We start from the raw sequence: 20,182 nt of genomic DNA, 5'->3' as shown, positions 1-20,182 counted from the left end.
TCTTTATTCTGGAAAAAGAAATGTATATTTTAACACTCTACCCAGATACGTAGATATTATACGCATCAATTTAAAAATAATAATGCAACAGCCTCTACACCAGTCTATGGAGATAGGTATATAAAAAAGCTTCACCTTCAACGCAAGCAAGGATTTTTTTCATTTAACTATATGGGCTGCGAAGATGTAAAATTAATTACCAAGGGAGCGTGTGGTGGCAGATGCAGAAATAATCTTCAAAAGGGTTACACAAATGAGGTCATCCATGGTTATGCCAATTAAATTTAAAGATGGTGCATCCAAAGGGCAATCGTATTTTCAGGTCGGGTCAGGATATATTCTGCTCGTCCCCATTTCAAATCAGTCTGACAGCCGCGTCTTTGGGGCTGATTAGTTTTGCTTGCATTGTCTCTGGAAACTGAAATGTAGTTTGGGTTAGATTTTTTTACTTAGTTTTTTTACATTTTTTTTTGCCTGATTATTTAATTGTTTTGTTAAAAATGCATCGAAACCTGTTTGGTGGTTTGAATTATGCTACCAGCTGCTGTAAAAAATGAACATAGATGATTTAAAACCACATCTATAGTCAGAACCTTTTCATAAAAAAATTAGATGTTGACTCTTGAATCTGGCTCTGTAGAAATGTTTCCGATTAGATCAGAAAACTAAGTAAATGTTTTCTTCACTTAGATTCTAATATACAAGTTATAAACACAAGAGCATTTTGAAGTAGAGTGTATTGTTGCTACATCATTATGAAACACCAAATATTTTAGAACTGTAAAATCTTGATGACCCATTGAGCTACTGTAAGATCGCTACATCATGTTCTAGTTTGAAGCTTATGAAAAGCTGCATACTATTTTTGGTGCTATAAATCTATGATGACAATAGTCTAATGTTAATTATTCTTATTAGAATATTTTGGTTTTTCTCCCTGACAGACGAGCCAAAGTGGTGAAAGCAATTGGTTTGCTGGCTGCACATACAACTCATCTGAAAGAAAGTGTGCCTGTGATAGAGGTAAACAAATCATCTGCTGTTTTATATCAGCTAGGGAGTCAATTTTAAGTTTGTTCTGGGTAATAACAATTTTGGGTAGGTTTAACACTTCTACCTTCTTTTTATAAATGATGAGGCAAAGTTTATTTAAGGCTTTGCATAAAAGGTTCCACCTTATTTGTCAATGCTTAATTTGTGCATAACATTAGCTTGATCAATGTTGAACTTACCAAAATACCTAAACTAAATTTGCTATAAATGTAAACATGTTCTGTACATGATAAATGTAACTAAAGAAGAACCCAGTAGAACAGTGCAATACTGCAATGCAATACTGGAACACCCAGCCTTTACTTGGGTGTGTAAAACAGTCAGTAGATCCAGGCTTGTATACGAAGCGGCCAATTCAACAAGTCAACAAAGGGAAAACCCATCAACGTACCTAGTCCAAAGATACTATGAGACCATTTTGTTATTATTGCATAAAAATATCTGCCAGGAAGGAGGCGCTTAATCATAGTTAAGTTTTCATGGAAGTATGTTCCCTCATTAAAGTTCTTCTTGGAGTACTTAAGGTTAATGTAATATGACAAATTTCCTACTATACCGGAATAGCAAGTATGGATGATATTAAGTAAACCTCACATTTTCCTTCATTGACTATACATTATGAGGAACCAACCCTGACAACTGATGGGTGAAATGTCTGACTGCAGCTCATTGTATAATGAATTAACTTTGTTATGCTTATTTTCTTCATGTTTATGCTATTAGTGGAATTGGTGGAAAGCTTTACCTGCTCAGGTCTATAGATAACTTCCGTTATTTTGAAAAGAGAAAATTTCGCTTTTGTCACGGTTTTCAACCGTCTGGTCACCACTAGACTAGTAGAGTTCCCCGAGTACTAGAACCTGCCGCCCTTAACATTAAATCCGTTACTCTACTAAATTGAATGTGTTGCTGGGTCTGGAAGTCAAGAAGTTACCAGTGTAGATGGATACCTTTTTGTTGTAGCTTTATTGTGGTCCTTAGAAAGCCCGGGCGGCTTTTGAGAAAGCACTAAATGTGCGAAACGCGTTGTGTCTCCAAAATTTTCTGCACGATATGTCATCAATTCTTATTTTCTATGGACTACGGACTCCAATAAAGCTACAATATTTGTTTTTATTGAGATTTGGATTGTGCCTTATTTCTACATGAATATCAATGTTTGTTTTTGCAATGGTTGTCTTTGCATCAGTTTTTGGGGTGAGCTTTCAATGTCTAAGCACCTTGTGAGGTTAATCGATATAATGATGTGAGACCGAGCTAGCAGATCATATACAAATTAAATATTGGAAATATAACCTCACTGTATTGTGATGGTACTATATGTTGATTAATTCTATACGTCTACGTAGAAAATATAGAGGACGGTTGTAACAGTGTGGTTCACGTTACGTACCTGTTTGGACAAGCATTAAATGTTTTCATTGACCTAGTGATTGCAAGGTCCATTTAGTAAGAAGTAAGAAGTCATTTCAGATTTCCTTGCTTCTACCAGTTTTGAAACTGCAGCTCTCTGTTTTAATAGATTTCTTGGTCTTTAATTAACATTATTTTGCTCAGTTAAAGGAAATCCATAGTTTGTTTGAAGAACGATGTGCCTTGGAGGACCATGGGGTGTATTTACCTCGCTTTGCGAGGAAATATGAAGGAAGAAAACTTCAGGACAGGACACGATATTGATTTGTGGCCATGTCATAGTCTGCCGCTGCTCATACTTTCCACAGAGTTAACTCTTAAACTACATATCTCCAAAGCGATTACACAGATTGACAAAGAAGTGTAAGATATAGGAAGTTTTCATTAATATATTTAGTCATAAAGTTGTGATGGTGACAACTGCTGAGTGTTGCAAAAAGGGCTTGGTGTATAATTAAACGGTGAAGTTCCTTGAGCCAGCGTAATGATTGAACTATGCATTATGCAGGCCCAGCTTAGCCATTCTTGCAGGAGAATCTAGCCAGGATGGCCGCTTCATTATGCACAATAATAAATTGTAACCACTTTTTTGCTTTTTGCACCGTGCACCTTGTCGTGAACAAAACTCTTTCCATTTGGATAGAATGTAATACGGTGTTCCAGGAACGGGAAAAAGCTCGTTTCCAAGATGATCCCTCTAATGCTATGGACCCCCACATTACTTACATTCAGCTAAACTATATAACTTGGTTTCTTTCGAACAGGACTAGTAGGTGACCTATTGGTGGGTACGCCATGTTTTTCTCAAAATTCTGCTGGCAAGTGAATGTGAAAAAGCTATTTTCATGTCTCATTTTCTGTATCTTTAACACTGAATTAGCAAAACAAGAATAAATGTATGAAAAAGTAATACACTCTACTTATATAAATTGATAAGTATAGCTCGGTAAAGGGAATCCCGGTTACTAACTAGACTAAAATCTGCTAATTTGTAAGGCTTTGTAGTGAACTGTAGCAGCACAGAGTGACAGGGATTATCCTACATGTTTTATGCCTTATGGATTCAGCTATGCATTATGCAGGGCCAGCTCAAGTCTGATTGATGTTGGCTCTCTGTAAGGCATGCTGAAGTCCAGATGATTTACAATGAGTAACTGTGAGTATTCAAGATGAATTATACAATAGAGCTGCAACAACTAATCGATAATGAAAATCTTTGGTAACTAATTGATTTTATCAGTTATAAAATGAAGGTTTTTTTCAGACAAATGCTCTGAAAAATACCCCTCATTTTATAATCCGACCGATCACTTACAGCAGTTGCTGCCTCCCAGTCCCTCCCTGCAGTCACACTGATGATTGGCCTGCCCCTTTCCGATTCCCAGAGACTCCCTGCAGTCACACTGATGATTGGCCTGCTCCTTTCCGATTCCCAGTCCCTCCCTGCAGTCACACTGATGATTGGCCTGCCCCTTTCCGATTCCCAGAGACTCCCTGCAGTCACACTGATGATTGGCCACACCCCTTTCCTTATAGCGTCCACCCTGCTCAGCAACTCATCTAATGGTAAGTATAAAATTAATAATTTGGGCTGCTGAAAGTTAGTGGAGGTGGAGGTTAATTTAGGGGCAGTTATGGTTAATGGGGTGTTTTAGGGTTCATTTAGGGGCAGTTATGGTTAATGGGGTGTTTTAGGGTTAATTTAGGGACAGTTATGGTTAATGGGGTGTTTAGGTTAATTTACTGCTAATGACTGAGAGTTAATTTAATTAATTTAACAAGGTTAACTTAAGGTGCCGTTAGAGGTAAAGGGGGGGGGGACTAAGGGGAAGCTAAATCCTGGGGGCAGTGAAGATTAATCCTGTATTTATTTATAAAAGTATTGTGTCTGTGAGGGCACTACGGCATATCTGGGGGGTATAAGGCATATCTGGGGGTATAGGGGATATAAGGCATAATGGGGTATAAGGCATATCAGGGGGCACAGTGGCAGTATAAGGCATATAGGGTATATAGGCATATGTGGGGAGGGCAGAGTGGCATATCTGGGGGTATGAGGCAGTGTGGCAAGCCTGGGCTCAAATGTGCATAACTGAGGGGGGGGGCAGGTTGGGATATAAGAACAAGAAATGCATTTTTATCAAAGTTTATTTTTTTTTGTTTTTATTTTGCTGTTTCCTTTTAACAATTTGCTTGAAAAATGTACATTTATTTTTTTATCCGATTTAATCGATTAATTGAAAAAATAAGCGTCCAACTCAATCGATCATGAAAATAATCGTTAGTTGCAGCCCTATTATACAAGACCTCCTGTCTGTTAGTCAAATTATGTCTTGCGCTACTTGTTATGTCCTGTTAATCCATTGTACAACATTGTGGAATATAATGGTGCTATATAAAACAATAAATAGTAATAAATGCTTTGCAGGAGCTTATTGCACTTCCACAACATGCCAGCAGAGGGCACTCTGACATTTCCTAACAATCTGTCTGGCCAAAATATAATTTTCAAGAAATCCTAATTATGGAACATGTCTTCAAGCTGTCTCCATTTTGTGTTTTTCATGCATTTATGTTCCTGCATTTCCAAGTAAGACTAGGGACGTTAATACGCTTGATATCTCGGTGAAAATCACAGCTGCGGTTAATTTGTTAGTTCTTACAGTCCGGTCTGATTTAATTTACTGGAGGGGGCATTACAATTAATTATTTGGCAGCGTGCACAAAATGGGAAAAGTACGAACGTGGTAGCAGTCCTGAGATTGGCGTGAAAGCTGTACGCTAGTAATGTGTTTTAGGAACGGTTATCCATCAGTATGGTATTTTTATTTGACATTCAGCAGCAGAACGACGGACACATTAGATATTAATCACGGTGTCTCCGGCTAGCAGAACATTGTACATTCTGTGCTGCACGCAGCCATTTCAAGTATAGTGCAAGAATAAGTCAAATGTTGACCAAATGATGATCTCTTTTTTGATGCATAGTTACTGGGATGGTTCTCTTTGATCTGTTAGAAATATGTATGTAGAATAGGCGCCTACTGCCGTTTATTTAACTAGAAATCACCTATTGGCACAGGCCAGTTTCTAGAATGATGAGGTACAGATTACTCGTGGGGTAGTGATGGGGTTTTTCCGTTCATTATAGCCGTGTACACTGCATGGCTCCATTAAAATCATTGATGTCTTGCAAAACTTATTTTCGGGAGCATTTCTGGTTAGGGAAGCCATCTAGTTACAAACATAGAATTTGGCAGCAGAAGACCCATTTGGCCCATCTAGTCTGCCCATGGTTTTCCCAATATAAAGACTCTTACATTAATCAGTCCGTGGTCTTGTCTTAGATGCAGGATAGCTTTATGTCTATCGCATGCATGTTTAATTCCCACCCTGTATTAGCCTCCACCACTTCTGCTGGGAGACTGTTTTACCATTTATCTACCACTCTCAGTAAGGAAGAACTTCCTTGCATTACATCTAAACCTCTGACCCTTTAGTTTTAGACTGACCTCTTCTACTAACATTTCTCCTCCAGTCAAATAAACTTTCCTCCTGTACTTTTGTTAAAACTCAAGTATTTAAGACAGTACAGGATGAATGCTTTACCCTAAACAGACGTACGTTTGATGGTTGTTTTATCAACTGAAATATCCTGCTCTTTTCTTTGCGGTATTAAGAATATCTAAATTTATTTATTTCTTACAGCCTAATGGTTATAGATATTTATTTCGTTTAAAAGGGACGATTATCTCCCGTCTGTAATTTATATTCTTTCTCCACACCCGACCTTTACAATGACTTATTGAGTGAACAGCCGAATGCAGAAGAGCAATAATCGATTATTATACACACACCTGGAAACTTTCTGGCTCCAGAGACCCCCTTGTGGGATACGGGTGGGCGGTGTCTCGGACGTCTGGTGAGCAGTCCCATTGATGTTGCGGGCCATGCTCTATTTTTAATAGGGGAAGTGGGCGGGGAATGGGGCATGCCACTCCCGGGACCCGAAATTACCCCTAGGTAACCCCAAAAAGGCAAAACTCAGATAGTTCCCAGGTATGATTATACTGCGTAAAGCAATTGTAATAACAATACTCGTATCCTTCCCCATGTTTGTTTAGTGCCGGGAACTGTACAACGACGGATTTGTAAAATGTGACAGATCCATTTTATTTGCATGAATAACTGGTCCGACAATGCATCCAACAATGTTGTGTATTTTCATTTTAGAACCGTGCCACCACATCTAGCTAGCCAACTGTGCTGTTGCGCCCCCTACTGTTTATTGGGATATTCACACTTTACGATTACATTCTCCTCCAACAGCATCGGATGTCTGTCGCTGCTATATAAGAACATGAACAATTTCAGGAAGAAGCGCTATATATAGCGATGCAAACATTTTTACTCTCCATTTACTTTTTTTAATTTCAACTTTGGTAATCGCTAACAGCTGTTTTCTTATAAAAGGATTTTACTGAATGCAGTGTCTGCTTTTCTGTATAATTAAAGTGGAATCATAAATATGTGCATAATAATTAACAAGAACAAATGCATAATGCTATAAACCATTTTAGTATTTAAAAATGTGAAGCTGTCCTTTTGTTTGATACTTTGCATTTTTAAAAAAACCAAAACATTTTTATTCAATAATCCGTGAGCTGTAGAGGGTGACTAAGAACTTGGAGTCACCAACTGCTCTGTGTATTATAAAGGTCTAGCTCCAGTAAGCTTCTCCTTCTAGAAGGTCTGAGTTAACATACACAATTAATGTAAGGAGATTTCTTGAAACCCTCTTCTGCGTGATGAGGTTAGAGAGATGGACCTGTTTTATCTTACTTTAATTACTTTACTTTATAATCCATCTGTTTTAACCCGCAACGGCACACACCTCGGGTTCGAGGATACAGAGGTGATGCTTTCACTCAATGGACGATGCATATAGTTTAATAACCAACTAGAAGAAGAATGGAACAGATTATGCTTAAATCCATTCCTGCAATGGGAGACCCTCAAAGCTCTATGCTGCCTTACAGCTAGAGGTGGGCTGCAGGGCTAAACACCAGACACCATACTCTGAGTCTCTCTCTCTCCCTTTTATATCTTTAGTAATTCATGAAAGTTTGCAAAAGGGTGCTCATTAAAGCAACTCTATAAGCTTGTGGTTACTTTCATCAAAGTGTACTTACTAACTCTTATCTAGGAATCCATATGCTATTGCAACATATTTTGAGACAAAGCTTCTGTTTCTACACAAAACTAGCTACAAAACAGACCTTTAATGATTTAACCCTTATAACATCAAGTCTTCACACTATTAACCCTTTCGCATCACAATTCTCTTCTGGGCGCTACACCATCATAGAAAATGCTGTTACTTTAACAGTGATGTGTGTCTTATTAGTGCTACGTATCATTATATATATATATATATATATATATATATATATCTATCTATCTCTCTCTAGGTGTGTGTGTGTGTGTATATATAAATATGTATATAGCCGCATGTTTTGTATACTCTGTATTTATGTTATTGCTAATATGTTGTGTCATTGCCTCTGCCTATTTTAATTTTGTAATTTTGAGAAAAGCAAAGAACACGAAAAAAGGTCACACTTCATTAAGCACAGCGACCTTTGAAAGTGGATGAAAAATATGGATTGTGGTAATCAAAGCCATGTCTGAGCATTAAGGTGATTTTCTACAACTAATTTAGCTGGCATTTACAGTGCTGGAGTACTTCTGCAAGCATCTGTGAGTCTACAAGTAACATTAGACTGAAACTTGACAAAATGACTCTGTGTGACAAACTATAAGGTTTTTTTTTCGGAAGCAGTATGCCACTTATTTATTTAGCATACCTCCCAGGTGTGCCTGGGAGGTATGCTAAATAAAGCCCCTCCTTTGAGCCATATACCTCTGTCGTATCCTCCCCTGACTACTTTTTTTTTTTTCTTTTCTTTTAGGAGATTAGAATATATGGTGGACATGAGTTAATTGTAGGTTTTTTTTATAGCTCTAAAGTTCAAAATAATATAGGTCACAACAGCACATAAAAAGTATCTCTCAAACTAAATTGTACATTTGTGACCATTTGAAATGCTGGTAAAGTATATAATATGTGTTTTCCACAAATGAAACAATGCAGGGGAAGATAACGCATGTGACCTCATCACCAAAAATTAGAGTTTCAGTTCATTTGTAAGTATCTGTTAGTGTGAGCATGAATAGATATAAATGTGCATGTGTTAGCATGAGTGCGTATACATGAATGTGTACGTTTGTGCAAGAGTGTTTGTAAATTTGTGTGCCAGTCCGTGTTAGTTACTGAGGGTGTGGCTGCAAGGGGCAATTTGGCTTTTCCAGCCCTCCCCTCTTTGGAAAACCACTAAAGGAGAATGCCATGATGTGATGTCGTCTTAGTGCGTTGCCAGAATGCTGGGAAGAAGTTGTAATTGGGGTCTGTGTGGAAAAATCTTGTGGACCAGTCAGGGGAGGTCCTTTACAAATTTGGGATAGTGACAAGAAATTGGACTTGCGATGGCATAGTTTGGATGTATGCCACAAATTTATCGCTTTCAATTGTCAACAAGATCCGTGCACAAAGTAGCATCCCTGTTAATAATACAAAAGAATACATTGTAAGGTTTTAAGGACTAATATAGGTAAGCTGGTTTTACCTTTGTGTAACAAAGTAAAGGTTTGTGAAGGTCCATCTATATTTCGTGCTATAACCCCATGTATTCAATAATACCAACATATTCATCTAGCTCGGTCTGTGACTTAATCAACCAATGTACTGTAAAGCACTGTCAGTAAATTTAGTTTCATTACTGTGTTAAGGTTGTTACTCAAAACCAACGAACACTGGTAATAATTTCTGAGATGCTACTGAATCAAGTGGAACCATGTCGTGATTTAAACTCATGCTTTAACTTAATTAGATTTATATTTTTGCTCACTTTTTCACTCTACCTAATGGTTGTCATTATGGAAAACCTTGTATGCATTAAATTGGCTGTTACAATGTAATTAATATTAAATATAAAAAATAAAATCTGACATACAGCTGTAATCCCTACATAGTGTAGGGATTTCTTTTATTTAGATGTATTGCTTCTGAGGCACTTCTGTAGCCCTCCTCACCTGTTGTCTCTGTTAGCCAACGTGTTATGTTACATACTACTTGTTGTGTCCTGTCCACCCATTGTACAGTGCTACGGAATTTGATGGCGCTATATAAAACAACAAATAATAATAATTTCAGGGGGCACTGTGAAAATTACTGATAACGTTAAAATTGCCACTATACAACATTTGACAAAGAAATACATTAAAGTCAGGAATTTAAATTGTGTTCTCTAGTGTTAACATTCTTGTACTTTGTTTTGTAGGTTGATGGGAACAGTTAAAAAAACAAAAGGGTAAATGAATGGGATATTGGAAGGAAGCGTTAGGAGTTATTAGGGTTGACAGGACAAAAACTGTTAACGGTGGCTGCAGAGGGGATGGAAGAGGGTATTAAAAGCAATAAAAACCCAGACATTTAGGGTTTGGAGAGAGGGAAGTGGGTTTGGCAATGTGTAGAGAGGTAAAGGAATGGAGTCTGAATTTGTATCGTAGAAAAATTGGAAAATGTGAGCACCTTTTGGAGGTGGCCGGTCTGTGTGTAGTGCCGTTGCGAAGGAGGAAGATGTGCGTGGCGACTCACAACAACAGTAGAAACCTAATCTAGGGCTGACACCAGCATACATTATGGTTGTACTTAGTTGTGCCATCATCGGGGCAGGTGGAGGTATGTGCTGAAGAGTGGTAGGAGTATGTTGGTTGTAACGGGTGAAAGTTTTTATAGGTTTGTGGAAGTCTTTTAAGCGAACTCTGAGTTGGAGGAATGACAAGGTTGCATGCTAGGAGTGGCTTGTCAGATACACTTGGGTGTTTGAGATCTAGGAAACAACATGCTTAAGGGATTGTGCTAAAAACCCCTATGGTAATGACCATTGGTCACACGCCTTCTAAATGCTTAAGGACAGTCATTCCTGGGAACTTTCTTTCATTCTTTAAAATGAATGTTATACTTGCAGGGCAGATGCGTTAAACAAATTGATAGAAATAACACTAATTTTGTGTCTTATTTAACTGTGTTTGTGAGTGTTTTGTTTAAAGCATGTGTGTGTATATGTATATGAAATAGTGGTTGTTCTCTATGATCTGCCCTTTAACCCCTAAGCGAGGGTGTACTTATTGCTGCAGAGTTATACTTGAATCAGACGCCAGATAAACTGTAATCCCAATGTTGCAGTTCACTTTATGTATTAAAATTGCCCCTCTCACATCAAAGGCCACTTTAAAAGCATTCTGTCTAATTGTCTGTAATGACAGGACTGCATTTGATGTCTCCAATAGCACCATACAGCCCGTTTCACTCTATAGTTTCCTGTAATCACGAATCTCTTCCGATTGTAACCAGCGTGTGGCTTTGTCTCAATTCTGATTATTTATAGAACAGAAGGCGGATGATTTATGTTTGGAAGAAAAGTCCTTTGTGGTCTTTATAAAATTTAGTGTCCTGTGTTTGTTGGAATATATTTGCCGATGTGCAGGAACCATGAAATTAAATTCATGAATGGGGGGGGGGGATAATCATACTGAAGCTAATAAACACTACTTCCCAGAAGTGAGGTATTCATTTTGGACTGACATTACCTGCACTTTTGGCATTTTAAGGACGGTTCATTTTCCATCTTTTGATCTGTTTCCTTAAATATTTTACATCAATTCTAAAATAAACGGTTTTCAGGAAATTTGTTTAAAAATAATTGCTATTGTGTCAGTGTTATAATAGGGGTTGCGGTTTGTTCCGTCTTCATTTTTATGGTTTTCTTCTGTATTGATTATTAATATGTAAAAATGAATAATAAAATATACAGTACCAGAAATACTAAAATATGTCGGTTATCAGCTCTACCAGATTATTCTCTACAATAAGATTTACAAATCTAATACAAATGTATTCTGACCATGCAATGTCCTAACACCAGGTATACCCAGGGATGTATTTGCCTTGGGCACTGCCTTATGCCAGACCCAGGGCAGTGCTCCCAGCCACTACTCCATGGATGCCACCCTTATTGCGGAGCGCTGAGATATGACATCATATCCCTGTGCTTTGTGGTGTAACGCATCCCATGGTGGCTGATCTGGCTCGGCACAGCCTCCTTAGTTTAGAGGGGCCTGTTGGTGAAATCGGAGATCTCCCTTCTAACTGGCCCTTTGAGTAGCGGCACAGCGAAGGGGCAGATCGTGCAATCAGCTTAGGCCAGAATATATCGCTGGGTATACTGTCAGTTAGAAACCGGGTGTAACCTAAACTTCCCTAAATTGCATTTTCATGCAATGATCTAAAAAAATATTACATATAAGTTATTATGCATTATTCAAAAACAAAAAGGTAGTTGCAGGTAGAAGCTGCAGCTGCCAGCCTCCTCGTGGTCCAATGATGCTTGACACTGATTGGCTGCTTGAAATCAATTGATGTGCTTACCATAGATGCATACAGAGGTCAAAACACCCCACCTGCCGCATTTACCAAGCCAGCAAGCAGCATAGATTTATATTGTGCTTTCTCGCTTGCAACTGGGGGCAGATGCATACGGATAGTATGATAGTCTAAAGGGGCCATTTAGCGATCACATTGTTGATCTGTGAAGTTGGAGAACGGATAATAACATAGTTCGCTGTTTAACACTTCATACATGTGTATGTATATAGAGTATATAACCTAGTTTTTGGAAGTTTTTTTGTGGGTGCTGCACTAGAACCCCTGAAGGTCATACCCAGCCTCCAGTTGCTAGTTGGAGAGAATAGTTTGATAATGTCAGAAATCTGTACTTTATATTATTAAGTAACAAACACAATTGTTAACTATTAGATTCAGCTGTTCGTATAATTTGATTATTTGGATTTTATGTACATTGAAAGCTTGTCATTTTGGACGTTTTATTGGCGGTGTGAAGACTGAAAATGATAAATTATGTCCCTTATGTGTCAGCTGGCTTTTTTAAAGCTGCGCTCAATTATTATGATGTCCAAATGTTGACACATGCCAGTTTCAATGACAGTGAGAATATTTTGCCTGTGGTGTTCAATATTAAATTTACTTACGTATAATCTGATTTGTCATCTAGTTTGAAAATCTGTTTCTTTCAAAGTTTTTTGAATATGCAGGGTTTCAGTGGGACTTTTACCCTTGTCTTCACTTTTCTGGGAGACCATACGGCATGAGGTCCCTTGAGTAAGAATGGATGGCTCATAATGAATGAAAAGGATTTGAGCGACATTGAATTTTTTTTTGGGATTTCTGAGTCACAATGAGAGAGAACATTTAAAGATGTGATATAAGTGTAGCACATATATAATTATATATAGGGTTTTATATGTGTGCAATTTTGCTAATGCTGTGTGCATCATGCATTTAATAGCTATGGCAAATGATCTATGATCATTATGTTAATAATAGTGTTTTGGAGTTATTTGGAAAAAATTGGGGGAAAAAAGAGGGCTCTTCCCAGTGTATACACCAGGGGCGTAACTAGATGCCTCAGGGCACCGGTGCGAGAATCTGTTAAGCCCCCCCCATAAACAGTAAACAACGATTTTTGGGGGGTTAGCTATAAATAACACACAATTCATCGACATATTAATTCATTCATTCTCACTCTTTTAATATGCTTACCACCCCTTTGCCCCCCTTCTCACACTATCTACCCCTCCCCCTTCTCACACTATCTACCCCTCTCCCCTCCTTGTCACACTATCTACCCCCTCTCCCCCCTTCTCACTATCTACCCTCTGCCTACCCCCCTTTTGTAATTCACCTACCGTGCTGAAGTCCTGAGGTGGGAATGCAAGGCCTCTGTCTCGCTGCTCTTCCGCGGTGCGCGTGGCATCACTGCTGAGTGCTGGCATATGACGTCATATGCCGGCGCTCAGTGTCAAGTGCCGGCACCGAGACGGACGCCTCACGCTCCCACCATTGCAGTCGGGGCAGTGCTGAGGCAGGTGGTGGCAGGAAGCAGAGGAGACAGAAGGACGCCGAGCGGTCGTTTTTCCTACAGCGTTTCGATTGGGGGGTTCCTACGGCCCGGGGGGGGGTGTTCTTCATTATCGGTGCACTTGGGCCCCCCTGACTGGCAGAACTCCAGGGCCCGGTCGCAGTCCTGACCCCTGCTTCTGTTTCTATATTACTGTATATTTTAACGCTGCGGTAAGCACCCATATATAGAATATATTTAAAGAAGCAGACCTTATTTGTATACTATGGGAGCCACCATCTTAATTTCCTGTTCTCAGGATTCACATGATGATTATATCTTAATCTTCTGATTAGTTTCGATTGGTTTAGACAGCCTTCGTAAAAGGGAGACTGAATAGAAGGGAAGTTACTTTAGGGACATTTATATACTTGTGTTAATTACCACTGCTAAATGATTTCCACTGTCTCTGATATTCATGTGGCATGTTAATTACCATTATATCCGTGTAAATATTTTGTCCTGGCACTTCTATAAGTGCCTTCTGCACCTTCAGTGTGATGGTACGTTGACCTGTCTAGCAGGCTAGCGTGCTAGTTTCACATTTCTGGAGTCTTAAGGATTTAGACAGCAGCCAGCACAGAATTATTGAAATTTTAAGTTGAGACTGATAGGAGATGTAAGCCCGCAAAGCCCTCTTTACCAAATACTAGTCTCTCTCTGCCAGAGCAAAAATGTTAATATGGTAAAGCAAATATTACGTTATTGTTAAATATGTGTAGCCCAGAGCCAACTTTCTGTTTTTGGATTCTGATCAGAAAAACATGAGCAAATCCTCTAACAACTTGGTCGGGGAAGATCCACAATGTGGAAAATGCCCTTTTGAGTACAAACACATCTTTCTGTTACATCCAAGAACTGTAGAATGCGATACATTATTGCTTGATTTTAGGGCTGCAACTAACGATTATTTTCATAATCGATTAGTTGGCCGATTTATTTTTTCGATCGGATAAAAAAATGAATGTAAATTTTTCATTTATTTAAAATAATTTAATAAACAAACAGGATGTTAAAAACAAACAGCAGAATAAAAAACTTTGATAAAATGCATTTCTTTTTATTTCCCAACTTGCCCCCCCCCCAGTTTTGCACATTTGAGCCCATTCTTGCCACACTGCCTCCAAGATGTCACATACCCCCAGATATGCCACACTGCCTCCTAAGATATGCCTTATACCCCCAGATATGCCACGCCACCCTCCTAACATATGCCTTATAGCCCCAGATATGCCACTCCGTCTTCCCCAGATATGACACTGTGCCCCCTGATATGCCTTATACCCCCTGATACGCCACTCTGTCCTCCCCTGATATGCCACTCGGCCCCCTGATATGCCACATTGCCTCCCAGACATATGTCTTATATACCCTATATGCCTTATACTCCCAGATATGCCACTCTGCCCTCCCCACATATGCCTTATACCCCCTGATATGCCTTATACACCAGTATGCATTATACCCCCAGTTATGTCACTCCGTCCTCCCCAGATATGCCGTATACCCCCAGATATCCCATAGGGCCCTCATAGATTCACAAACCCGTTCACAGCACACTGACACCATACTTTTATAAATAAATACAGGATTAATCTTCACTGCCCCCAGGATTTAGATTCCCCTTAGTTTGCCCCCCTTTACATCTAACTACACCTTAAGTTAACCTTACTAAATTAATTAAATTAACCCTCAGTCCTCGGCATTAAATTAACCCTAAAGACCCCATCAACCACAACTGCCCCTAAATTAACCCTAAACACCCCATTAATCATAGCAGCCCCTAAATTAACCCTAAACACCCCATTAACCATAACGGCCCCTAAATTAACCCCCACCTCCCCTAACTTTCAGCAGCCCAAATATTAATTTTATACTCACAGATGAGTGTCACAGCCATGTGGGACTGGGAGAAAGGAAGGGACAGGGCCAGTTGTCAGTGATTACAGGGAGGGACTGGTAAGTAGGAAGTGCTGTGAGTAACACTGAAACAGATTATAAAACGAAGGGGAATTTTTCAGAGCAACGATTTTCATTATCGATTTATTATCTATTTTATCGATTAGTTGTTGCAGCCCTACTTGCTTTATGATGACATTATCTCATGCGTTATGACTCATTTAAAGCAAGCAATAACTGTAACGTACATGTACAATATAAAATACCACCATAAAATACTCAGCATTGTATAATGAGCGTGCTTAATTTAGAACTAAAACTGCAGGCAAAACTTTGTGTGTAATTTTTGTGTACACTTTGAGGAAAATTGTGCAATATATATTATATATGAAATCACATACAATGTGAATCAGTATATGAAATATGCTGTAGTAATTTTAATCATTTTTCTTAGAGAATATGGAAAAAAACATTTTTGTTTTATAGTGCAAAATATCCCTTCCCCTTATGATACTTGAGAGGTCGCTTCAAAATTCTGCAATGTCTCTGTTGCAAATGCAGCGTGGGATTCTGCAGAATCTCCCCGTATGTATTTGCCCCCTTGCCTTTCCCCAGCTGTTTTCCATGCAGCAGATGTGCTCTTCATGTGTTGTTGCATATGTTATATATTTTATGTTGTAGAATATTTCAGTTATTTAACATTTCAGTTTGAAGAGTAACAAACTATAGAAACCCATGTCTTCCTCTGTAAGAATTCTAACCACAACTTCTGTAACAAGAAGAGTTCACCCTCAACAGGAGTATAGTACACTTTGCTTCAAATCACTACAGGAAAGAACCCTTGATGTAGAAGTTCGTGCAGGCTATCTGTGTTCCTAAACAGCTTTCTCCATTTGCCATAGCCTCCTTGGAACAATCTCCTCTTGACTTAATACTTAAAATGAGCAGAAATCCAGAAATGAATCAGGATCTCATTAGCCATACAATTTCCTAATATATGCATCATTATTTGCTTTTCTCCTGAAAAAGTTCTTCCTAAGAGCGAACAGTTGGATTTGACTTGTCAGACCCCTAGAAATAGCCTTTTCCTCATTTCAAGCAGTGATACATTATGCAGCCTGTGCTAATAACTTCTTATTTTGATTGGACAACGTAAATCCTCTGTCTTCAAATGTACACATATCTGTTATCGAACTGATAGACAGCTTGTAGGAAATGTCTAGTTATTATGTTAAATTTTAAATGCACCTACTAGACACTGGGGGACAATAAGCGATACTAATTACAGCCTTGGGAATAAGTGGGCTGGTAGGAGGTGGAAATATATTCGCATGACAGATGTTATACTTCGACAGTCTGCTGATAATTAATCTGAATGTCCTTTTTAGTATGAACTTTTCTTTACCTTTTTGCTTCCGTCTACTTGACTAGCCTGTGGCAGTTCTATACCCATGAGGCTGAATTCTATCCATTGCGAAATGGTGCAGTAACTAAACTGAAATGAGAAATGGAAAACAACTTGGCTTCGGTGATTTATGACGGTGTAACCAACAGTGTTGTCTCTAGTCCAAAAGCCATTCTTATCCGACGTGCTTCTGTCAGACCATCCCTGAATGTGGTAAAATCAATTGTCATGGGTTGAAGCCCAAGGACAATCAATGATTGTATGGAACGCACACATGGAACTCATCGATATTTGTATCAAAGTTCTAGATTTGGTTGAAGCTCCAAATCAGCCACACATGGGTTAAAGACACTCATGCAGATGGAACTCATGCCTTATACCCCACACAGGCATTATTCTGTTTTATATAAGTGTGAATTAAATGGTGGAATTGCGGTACTGGCTATAGCAGTTTTTTTTTTTTTTTTTTTTTGTTGTTGTTTTTTCTTTTGCTCACATTGGTTTTCAATGCTCCAATTACTTGGGCAGTCAGGTTTCTAAACTGTTAAACAAATATATACCAAAATAAAAAGGAAATGGAACAAATTGAATACGTATAGATTTTACAAATCGTTTAATTACAGCTGCTATAGCTTCTTGTTTTTCTCTAATTTGTATTCTGACCTGTTTTAGCATGGTTTTTATCCCTCATCTTCTCATTCAGTTACCCTGCTGTTGCTGCTCTAAATGAGTAAAACCTCACCGGTGCCACTTTGGATAACTAACTTGTATCCTCTAAATTAGCCTCCTCATACTCAAACTGCTTTGAGAGATTTGAAACTTTGGGAGATTTGTTTCCCTCTATTACAATAAGGGAAAAACATGGTTATAAGCATACCTGGGAACTTATGGGCTCGGGCTACCCTTATGGGATGCGGGAAGGACTGTCCACTGACGGTGGATGGTGCCACAGACGGCGGGTCTCCCGCTGATGTTCGGGGCATTCCCGTTGAGATCGCGGGAAACACCTCCATTTAATGGAGGACCCAGAGAGCCTGAGAAACTGTGCTTCTACCAGAGTTTTCTGGGTCAAACACGGAGAGTTTCCAGGTATGGTTATAAGTATGAGAGACTCAGAGCTTTATTTACTATGATTTGAGTATTCAGAAGAGTTGTAGTCATTGGTGTCTATTAGAGAGGTTTTAACGTCTTGAGGTTTTAACATCTTGACTTCACTATAGGTTAGGGAGGTCCAGCCCTGGAGAGCTTCTGCTGCAAGAAGAACTTGGCTGGCCCTGTATAATATATATAGCTCAATCGGTAAAATTTCTTCACCCGGTCTGCCCCACAACTCTCCTGCCAACCCTTTTAGTGAATAAACCCCATTATCTATTATAAAAGGACCAATCCCAGTATGTATCTTATTAAAGAGGAACTTTGTTTTCCATAGTTAAATAAGTTGGATTTTCGAAGGCCATCTTATCAATTGAACTATTATGGCCAGTCAGCCATTCTTGAAGGTGAATATAATCAGGCTTGGCTCTTAATACTTCATACTATGTAGAATATAATGGGCAGCCTTTCAGATGGGTAGTTTCACTGGGTCACTACTATCAACAATGGAAAATCACTGTATTCTAGCACTTTGTGCCAAAGGTTGGGTACTACTTTCCCGGTTTTGATTGATTAGTTTATAAGTAATATCCACATAAGTGGACAGCCTTTTCATGAACCTGTGTTAAACTAACCATTTGTTGCATATCTGTGATGTCATATCAATCTTCTGCTCGCATAACACATGCTAATTTTTGAACTGACAGCAATATTTATTCAATGGTGTCCAATCTTGATGTGCACTTCTGTGGACACCTCTGTACCAACTAGATGACCTAGTTTTATATAACACCCTAGCAGACTGTGTGGGTCATACCATTACGATACAGTAATTGTTTGCAAAGCCAACTATTTTCCCCAAGACGTTAAGGTTTAAAAAAAAAAAATAATAGTGTGATTTGTTCAAGTTGTGAAACTGCTTATTTAAAATATTGTACAAGCATATGGGTAACTTGAATCTGGAAGGAACAAGGGCACGCTTTATTAAAGCTGAGATGAATGCATAGTGAATTATTAGTTTCTTTACTACAGTCACATATCATTTGTCAAACGAGAAATGTTTAGTAAGCAAGTGCTTCATTTCAGCAAAAAAAATAAAATATATATTTTCGGAACACTGAATTACACATTTATTCACACAGACATCATTCCTTGTTGGCCCAGAATAAGCAAGTGTAACAAAGAACATTTGGAGTAGTGCTATCAATATTTAAACCGAGACGAGGAAAACTTTTTTTTGGAATTGAATTAAATAGGCTGTCTTCGAGTTTGGCAACTCAATTAAAGGAGAATGCGGACAATAATTTAATTTTATTTGGTACTAAGATGCTTTTTTCTTCACAATACACAATAGATAATTGCTCCAACTTAACAGATGCCATGTACTGCTCTGACTCGATTGGAGAACTTTGACGTGAAATTCATATCGTGCTGACAAGCTCATCTTTAATAGATCTCCTGGACTGATTTCAATGCGCAAGTGTCAGTTGCGGGGGATGGGGTGAACAGGCTACATTCCATTTCGATACCATAGGAGGTGGTAACCAATTAGTTATATAGACAATAAGGATATGTATCTGACCCTGCCCTTTCTGCATCATAGGGACGTGATAAAAGAGCACACGGGTAATAGAGTCAAGATGATTTCTAGCCATTTTTTTCTTTAATAACCTGTTGTCATAGTAGATTTAAGGTGCTGTTCCACAGACAAAACCTTAATTCCAGTGTATAGTAAGCTAAGCAAATACATCTTAGCAGAATTGTTATTTTATTTTTTCCTGTCAAGGTTTAATTGCCCCAAAATAACATACCGTATATTCCGGCGTATAAGACGACTTTTTAACCCCACAAAATCTTCTTAAAAGTGGGGGGTCGTCTTATACGCCGGGTACTTACCAAGCCGGAGGTTCCCACGAAGCCACCAATCTCTCTAATCACTACGCGCCGGCTATTGAGGCCGAGCGCAGGGATGCCGTCATGTCCCGGCGCCCGGCTTTAATTGCCGGCGCGTAGTGATGAGGGAGCAGGGAAGCCGAGGTCTGAAGTGCCAGACCTCGGGCTTCCCGAGGTCTGGCACTTCAGACCTCGGCTTCCCTGCTCTCTAATCACTAGGCGCCGGCTATTGATGCCGAGCGCAGGGATGCCGTCATGTCCCGGCGCCCGGCATCAATTGCCGGCGCGTAGTGATGAGGGAGCAGGGAAGCCCGAGGTCTGGCACTTC

The 20,182-nt window shown here is 39.0% G+C and overlaps 1 protein-coding gene across 1 annotated transcript in view; it reads left to right on the top strand.

Moving 5' to 3' along the window:
- ULK4 (unc-51 like kinase 4) overlaps nucleotides 1–20,182 on the top strand; it is a 252,824-nt gene that overhangs the window by 20,814 nt on the left and 211,828 nt on the right. Inside the window, exon 17 of the mRNA XM_053468376.1 lies at nucleotides 945–1,023. Coding sequence (XP_053324351.1) covers nucleotides 945–1,023 — 79 coding nt within the window. The remainder of the gene's footprint in view (nucleotides 1–944; nucleotides 1,024–20,182) is intronic.

This window comes from Spea bombifrons, chromosome 5 (genome assembly GCF_027358695.1).
Source record: "Spea bombifrons isolate aSpeBom1 chromosome 5, aSpeBom1.2.pri, whole genome shotgun sequence".
NCBI classification, from domain to species: domain Eukaryota; kingdom Metazoa; phylum Chordata; class Amphibia; order Anura; family Pelobatidae; genus Spea; species Spea bombifrons.
The sequence above is the reverse complement of the archived record's forward strand: the minus strand, read 5'-3'. Positions and strand labels throughout refer to the sequence as shown.